The sequence below is a fragment of the Mastomys coucha genome, unplaced genomic scaffold (genome assembly GCF_008632895.1).
Source record: "Mastomys coucha isolate ucsf_1 unplaced genomic scaffold, UCSF_Mcou_1 pScaffold22, whole genome shotgun sequence".
NCBI lineage: Eukaryota > Metazoa > Chordata > Mammalia > Rodentia > Muridae > Mastomys > Mastomys coucha.
The window spans coordinates 140,055,573-140,063,986 of record NW_022196905.1 but is presented as its reverse complement, the minus strand read 5'-3'; the positions used below and the strand labels follow the sequence as shown (position 1 = coordinate 140,063,986).

At 42.6% G+C, this 8,414-nt stretch overlaps 1 protein-coding gene across 1 annotated transcript in view; it reads left to right on the top strand.

Moving 5' to 3' along the window:
• Positions 1-8,414, top strand: part of LOC116104705 (cytochrome P450 3A11-like) — a 23,349-nt gene that overhangs the window by 2,453 nt on the left and 12,482 nt on the right. Inside the window, exons 3-5 of the mRNA XM_031391195.1 lie at positions 2,233-2,285; positions 4,150-4,249; positions 8,354-8,413. Coding sequence (XP_031247055.1) covers positions 2,233-2,285; positions 4,150-4,249; positions 8,354-8,413 — 213 coding nt within the window. The remainder of the gene's footprint in view (positions 1-2,232; positions 2,286-4,149; positions 4,250-8,353; position 8,414) is intronic.

The window sequence follows — 8,414 nt, the reverse complement described above, 5'->3', positions numbered from 1 at the left end:
ATATATATATATATATATATATATATTATAGAGTGTATCCAGGTACTTGCACATGTGTGAGTGCCCATATGTGTGTGCAGGGACATATTTATGTATGTGTGTGTATGAGGAGGTCAGAGGTTGACACCGGCCTTCCTCATTACTCTATACTTCATCCTTTGAGGCAGAGTCTCTCACCTTGACTTGGCTCTTTCTGACTTGACTAGTTTAGGTAGCCAGCTTTCTCTGGGTGGTCCCTTGTCTCTGATTCTTGCAAGCTTGTTCTATGACCTCCTGCCTGACACTTACACAAATCCTGAGGAGTCAAATTCTGGTTCCCATTGGGTGGTTTTCCCACTGAAGCATCTCCATACCTCCCACTATCAACCTCCCCCCCATTTATTTATTTTTGGTTGAGGATATATATATGCCAGAGTAGGCATGTGTAGATCAGGGGACAGTTTGTGGGAGTCAGTTTTTTCTTCCAACCATTTTACTCTTAGGGATGGAGCTCAGGTTATCAGGCTTGGTCGCAAGTTTCCTTTCATTCAGATCCATGCTACCTACCCTAGTGTCAGTTTATTGAAATTCACCTTGAGTAAAATGCCCAGACCTCCATCTCATTCAATCTTGATACTGAGGATTTGATGTTCTTAATTTGTGAGCAGTAAAGGAAAGTTTGTTTCTTGATCAGTGTAGAATCCTGGAAGGTACAGCTGTGGTTATTTGGAGAAAATCTTGAAGGGGTTTCCAACTTCTAGGACACCAATCTTTATTTACTAGATTAAAATTCTCTTTCTTTAAGGTGTTATGAGTGACATTTTTGTTATTTTTTTCTGAATATTTCTGAAGCATCAGCTTATCACAGACCCCTATCCCTCATATTTGAAAATCTTTTCATATACTTGAGTTCTCCATTGAACCCCTGAAGGTTTCCCATGGCAGTAGACCCAGCATGTATTATTCATTTTTGGGTTCTTCAGAACTAGAGCCTTTACTTTCTCTCTTCCTTTAGGTACCGGGGTCGTGGTTAGTGATTGATTCATTTAGGAAGATTTTATGTTTATATTGTTGTATGTGTGCTTGTGCATGTGAGTGTAGTACTTATGGAGGACAGAAGAGGGCTCTGGATTCCCTGAAGCTAGAATTACAGATGAAGGTTTGATGCAGGATATGCATTCTGGGAATGGAACTTGGACCCTCTGCATGGCCAACCAGTGCTCTTAACTGTTGAGCCACATCTCCAGGGCTAGTGACATATTTTAGGTTCTTTTTTTTATTATTTTAATGTATCTACAGCTGCCTCTCTTCCTTTAAAGGCAGCAAACATTTTTGTGTTTTTTTCAAGACAAGGTTTCTCTGTGTAGCCCTGGCTGTCCTAGAACTCACTCTGTAGACCAGGCTGGCCTCAAACTCAGAAATCCACCTGCCTCTGCCTCCCAAGTGCTGAGATTAAAGGCATGTGCCAACACAGCCTGGCCAAAGGCAGCAATCTTATGCATGAGTCTGAGTAGCAAATAAAAATCTGAGACAAAATGATGCTGTCAATTGCCTTAGATACTTATCTACATAATTCAATTTTTTACTTTTTTAAAGGTTTGTTAAAAGCCAAGCCATTAGATCATGGGGGATATAACAAAATTATTAGAAAAATAAGGAATAAGAATGTAATGTGCCATGTAGGCCCTAAATCTAGGTGGACCATTTGTTACTAACCTGCTTTGATACCTGGCCCATGATCAGTCCCCCAACAAACATTCTGAAACTCACATGCAGAGGGCGATTGGCAAAGCTTATGTTGCTGTCTGCTCAGGATTTTCTTCCTATAGGCCCTGTGCTTAACTTGCACATTCCTTAAAACAATTGTGTTAATTATCATCATAATCATTATCATTATTGTTATCATTATTACTATTACTACTACTACTACTACTACTACTACTACTATTATTATTATTATTATTATGATTATTATTATTATTATTATGTGTGTGTGTGCTGTCTGTGTACATGTCTATGTCTGTGAGTCAGGAGGTAGAAGCCACAAGATGTGTCATGTGTCCTGCTCTCTCATTCTGCTCTTTCACACTGACTCATCCTGCTCTTGACACATCAGTCATTTGTGCATAAGAACCTTTCTGTGTCAGATACAATAAACCTGACTTCCTGGGACCTGAGGGTTTTCATGCTCTGCCTACAGAAGAGACAGTATATATAGGACAATAATGGATGTTATGCTATTTCTCTTTCCAGGGTTTATGGAAATTTGACATGGAGTGCTATAAAAAGTATGGAAAAATATGGGGGTGAGTATTCTGAAAAGTTCCATTGAGTTGACTGTTTTTAGGAGGAAAGGCTTCTGCTTATTTAAGGACAATGGCAGCCTCATTTTTAGCCATGTGTAAAGATGATACCACATGTCATTAAATGCCAGGATTCAAATGTCATACTGATATGAGAACATTGCACACTGTGGCTTTTTGACAGGCTTTGATGTTCCATGGACTTAAGGGGTATTTTAATTAATTTATTTATTTAATCACTTTACAACATGGTCCCTGCCTCCCCATATTACCCTCACATAGTTCCTCCCCTCTTACCTCTCCCTCTTCTCCAGTCCTCTGAGTGTTTGGCCCTTGAGTATCTCCCCAGAGCTTCTGTTTTATCCAGTGTCCTCTTTTCATTTATTTTCTCCTCTGAAATGTCCTTTTCCTGACATGAGATGGATTGCTTCATATCCCTCTGATCTGCTCTGGCAAATGTCTTGTTCCATCTCCTTGCCACACTGTCTCATTCCCATATAGAAGCTCACATTCCTTCAGGTCATTGTTGACTTTAGTATTCCATTTGATAATATGGGTGGGGGATGATGACCTAGCTAAGGGCTTGGTAAATAATACATAATTAGCATTAAAATTTCCTCTGTACTCATAGAGATTTTATTTTTGTTTATATTTTATTTTACATAAACTTTTTGTCCTTGGAGGGAAACATGTATCCTGGTACATATATGTAGGTGAGAAGATAACATGTGGAAGTTAGATCTCTACTTCCAGGGTATAGAACTCACATCATCAGGCTTGGAACAGGTGCCTTCATCTGCTCAGCCATCTCTTTAGCCCCTGTCAAGATTTTTGATAAAAGTATATATCAGATGACAGGTTGTGGCAGTCAGTTCTCTCTTTCCACCATGTAGATCCCAGGGACTGAGATGACATCATCAGGTGCCTTTAACTTTGGACCATTTTGCTTTCTCCCTCGAGGAACTAGCTGTGTGCAAACCCTCAGGTAGGGTCAGGAACTTTATCCTTCTGCTAGAATGTTGACAGTAGTGTTCAGGGTGTGTGGAGGTGATCTCAGCTGCAGTAAATTCAGGAATACAAGAGACAGTCTGTGTAGCTCTCCCCTCTGCTTCCTGGCTCTCATGCTCTTCCTGCCCTGTCTTCCAGACTATCAGGGCCTTGGAAGAAGATACAGGCACCTCAGCTAAATTGTGTTTTCCTATCAGTCTATGAAAACCAGGGTCTGCAATCTAGGGAGTCATCTTAAGACTGAGGTGCATCCAACACCAGATGTTGACATACTCTAGTAATTTTAAGATTTTTTTTTGTTCAAGTCAGAGTTCATATGTGTGTAGCCCTGATTGTTCTGAATTTGCTTTGTAAAACTGGATGGCCTTGAACTCAGAGATCTGCTTGTCTCTGACCCTGGTGTAGTCCAGAGGTATTGCATATCCATTGAGTTGGTGTTACAGGTGGTTGTAAGCTACCCTATGTGGGTGGTAGGAACCAAACTTGGGTCCTCTGCAGGAGCAATATGTGCTCTGAACTATGGAGCGATCTCTCCAGTCCCTTGCAATATTTCAAATGAAAATTCATAGAAAATAGTATAGGCAATTTTTAAATGTACACATCTAGACTTGGCAAATTTCTACTTGTTATTTCTAAGTGTGGTCTTTTCTTAGAGAGCTCTTTTGTCTTTAAGTGACTCATTGTGTCTTGAGTGACATTACCTATCATTTTACAAAGACTCCATTGTGTCTGTGCTCAGCATCCCTAAGCTGAACTGGGAACTCCTGTGGCCATGAGTGAGGGTCCTGCAGCTTAGGATCAAAGTCTGGGTGTGGCTCTCACATCAGAACCTGCTTCATCAGCTGCCTTCCCCACACAGGTTGTTTGACGGTCAAATGCCTCTGTTTGCCATCACGGAGCCAGAGATGATTAAAAATGTACTAGTGAAGGAATGCTTTTCTGTCTTCACAAACCGGCGGGTAGGTGACATTGTTTTTTTATTTATTAATTTATTTATATATTTTACATCCTCATTGCTGTTCCCTTCCCTATTTTCCTCCCAGTCCCATCTTTACTGATCCCTCCTCTCATAGCTCCATCCTCCTCTCCTTAGAGAAGGTGAAGTCCCCCTTGTGTACCATGTTGACCTGGGACTAAGCATCAGGACTAAGAGGATCCTCTCCCACTGAGGCTCAACCAGGCAGTTCAGCTAGGGGGAGGAGATTGAATGGCAGGCAACTGATTCAGAGACAGCCCCAGATCCAATTATTAGGAGATCCCCAGAAAGACCAAGCTGCACATCTGCCAGTAATGTGTAGGGAGCCTAAATCAAGGCCCTGTAAATACTTTAATTGGTGGTTCAGCCTCTGTGAGGCCCCATGGGCCCAGGTTAGTTCACTCTGTATGTCTGGCTTACTCAATCCTCCCCCTGACATATCCACCTGACTCACCAATTTGTGGATAATGTTTGGCTGAGGTTCTCTCTTTTAGACAGGGTTTCTATTCCTGCACGAACATCATGACCAAGAAACAAGTTGGGAAGTCAAGGGTTTATTCAGCCTACACCTTCCACATTGCTCTTGATCACCAAAAGAAGTCAGGACTGGAACTTAAGAAAGTCAGGAAGCAGGAGCTGATGCAGAGACCATGGAGGGATGTTATTAACTGGCTTGCTTGGTCTGGCTTGCTCAGCTTGCTTTCTTATAGAACCTAAGACTACCAGCCCAGAGATGGCACCACCCACAATAGTCTCTCCCCCCTTGATCACTAATTGAGAAAAAGCCATACAGTTGGATCTCATGGATGCATTTCCTCACCTGAAGCTCCTTTCACTGTGATACCTCCATCTTGTATGAAGTTGACACAAAACCGGACAGTACAGTCTCTGCATGTGTTTTCATCTGTTGCTCGATGAAGCCTCTTAAGACTCAGGTTTTCTAGGTCCCTTTCTGAAAGCAGAGTATCATTTATAATGTCTCTCATTGTTTGGGTCTCAGATTTGGTCAGTCATTACTTGGTCATTCACTCATCTTTATCCCTGCACACCTTTTAGCAAGAAAGTTTTTGTGTAGACAGTTTTGTGTGTGAATTGATGTGCTCCTCCCTACTTTGGAAGTACAGCATGGCTACAGGAAGTGGCCACATCAGGCTCCGTATCTATAACTACTAAAAGTCTTAGCTAAGTTTATTCTCAAACACTTCTCAGAGCCTCTGCCATCCCAGGTTTTTGGCTAGTCCCAGAGATGACTACTGCTGAGTCCTGTTATCTTTCCCAGCTCTAACCCCCCCCCCACCAACACTTGATCTTCATCCATGTTCCCCTCTCTACTCCCTCTCCCATCCAGTTCCCTCCATCTACCCACCTCCCATGTCTATTTTGTTTCTCCTTCTGTAAGATTCATGCTTCCTCCCTTGGGCCCTCCTTATTACTTAGTTTCTTTTGGTCTGTGGATTGTAGCATGGTTACCCTGTATTTTATGGCTAATGTTCACTCATAAGTGAGTTCATACCATGTGAGTCTTTTTGGGTCTGGGTTACTTCAGTGATGATGATATTTTCTATTTCCATTTATTTGTCTACTAGGGGCTTTCTTTCTAGCAACTTTAGCCAAACCAGAACTTTCTAGATTCAAAAAGAAACCTTGCCTCAAAAATACCATATAGAATTATAGAGAAAGATGGCTGACCTTTGGTCTCCACATGAGCACACAAGGGCATGTGCACTAGCATTCATATGTATACTCACACACAGAGAGATACACACAAAGATATAGACACATGCATAGAGGGGACAGAGAGAGAGACCCATATAGAGAGACATATACAGACACAGAGATACACACAGAGACAGACACTTACATACAGAAGTACACACAGAAATACACACAGACACATACAGACAAATATATACAGACACATGCATGGAGACAGACATAATGACATAACACAGAAAGACAGAAACACACAGGCACACTACACACATAGATACATAGAGACACACAGTCAGAGAGACAGACACACAAACACAAGCATACACACATAGCAGTTAATTTTAATTTTCCTTGGCTAGCTTAATGATTGGGTACTTCTAATCTTTTCTGAGGCTAGCAAACATTCCACTCGGGTATTCCAGAGTTAGCATTCTTTAAAATCTGTATTTCATCTCTGCTACTACAGACCCAACTGGGAATGTGACCACTGGTGCCACTTACCTGAATTCTTACATGGCTAGCCTGTACTAACCCCCTCACATCTTGATTCTGCCTCTTTCTCCTCTCTTTCCCAAGCCCAGGAATCCTAAAAACCTTGCCTCTGTCTGTTCTGCCCATGCATTGGCTGCTGGCATCTTTATTTACCAATTGGAGTCAACTGGGGGCAGGGTCCCTCAGTGTCTTATGTGTAGATGCTCCTGTAAGTAGTTTTGGGGACCAAAATTAACATTATAATAAAACCAGCATTAGACCAAACTCATACAATAGTAAAATAATCATTTAAAAAACATAAATATTAAATGTTTTAAGTGTCCCAGGCCTAGGGAGATGACTTGATCAATGAGTAAAGGACCTGAGTTTGGATCCTCAGCATCCACAAAAAAGCTGGGCAAAGCAGACTTCATGTGTGACTCTAGAGATGCATGTTGAAACAGGTAGATATCATGCACTTGTTTGAAGGCTACTCTAGCCAAACCACAGCCTTCTACATTAATAGAGAGACCTTGCCAAAAAATGCTATAGAGAGTTATAAAGGAAGATCTTTGCCTACCTCTGGTCTCCACAGGAGCACACATGGGCATGTGTACCTGTAGGGTTATGGAGGTCCTGCTTCTGATCCGCCACAGGGCACTGTTATTTGGGGAATCAGGATGTGGGAAGCTGACCATGCTTACCCCATGCTGTTGCCAGGTGGGTGCTGGGCAGTAGGAAAGGCCTGGAACACCATTCTTAGGGTGTAAAAGCACAGTCTGAGGTGCAGGACAGCCAGAGCTGGCTCATGTGTTCTCAACCTTGCAAGAAAGTTGGGGCTGTCTTAGTTTCAGGTTCTTGGACATCCAGGCACCACTGGAAACTGCGGAAGAGCTGAGAACAGAGGGCTTCAGCAGACTGGATCAAGCCTAGGGTGCGGGGTGGGGTGGGGAAAGAGGGGATCTCTGGATGATCCAGCAGGGAGAGTCTTTGCCTTGATGGCTGGCAGCAGTCTTGAGCTTAGACTTGTGGCTCCCATGGCTGGGAGCACAGTGATGCCTTCTACAGGAGATTAGATTAGATGATGGCTCTATATGCAAAGGCCTTCTCCATGGCCCCCATGGCAGATACTGATGAAAAGAGGCAAAGGTTTTAAAGCATTTATTGTTAAGGAGGAAAGAGGATGTGTAAAACTGTACCCCACTTCTCAAGGTAGGCCCAAGGTTAAAAATCTTTTGCAGGGAGGAGTGTTTGGGAAAGAATGCTTATGGGCTAAACCCCCCAGGACTTTAGGTACCTCATTAAAATGGAGATCTGTCTTGAGCCTATGTGACAACTGGTCACATTTCCTAAATATAGAAAGGCTTGAGACATTGCCCTTATGTGACTGATGGCCAAAAGTCTATGGGAGCTGTGGCTAGTGACAGGGGCCTCATGCCCAGGAACTGGTGAAGCACCTACAGTCAGCCCAGTTTCTGGGGCTTCAAGCCTTAGCTCAACTAGGGACCAAGCTGTATTTCACAGTCCCACATCCACCAGCATTCATATGTATACACACACACACACACACAAACACACTCACAAAGATAGACAGACAGACACACAGCAGATGAACACATCCTTTTCACATTGCTCATGTTGTAAATGCAGAGCCGGAAAACTTGACTGATGCAAAATTAACTTTCTCCAAGTCAAACACCAACAGCATACATATGGAGGTGACTAAGTCTTGTTCTCATGTTCTCTCCAAACCTTGGACCTAGTTTTCCAACCACAGAGAAATTTCCGTTTAAAAGGATCCTGGAATGTAAAGGTTAGAACCACAGTAGGAAGCTGAGTGCACGGCTGATTTCTCATAGGCTGCGAGGCATTCTGAGGTTGGTTTTTGTTTTTTTGACTCTAGGACTTTGGCCCAGTGGGGATGATGGGCAAAGCTGTCTCAATATCTAAGGATGAGGAATGGA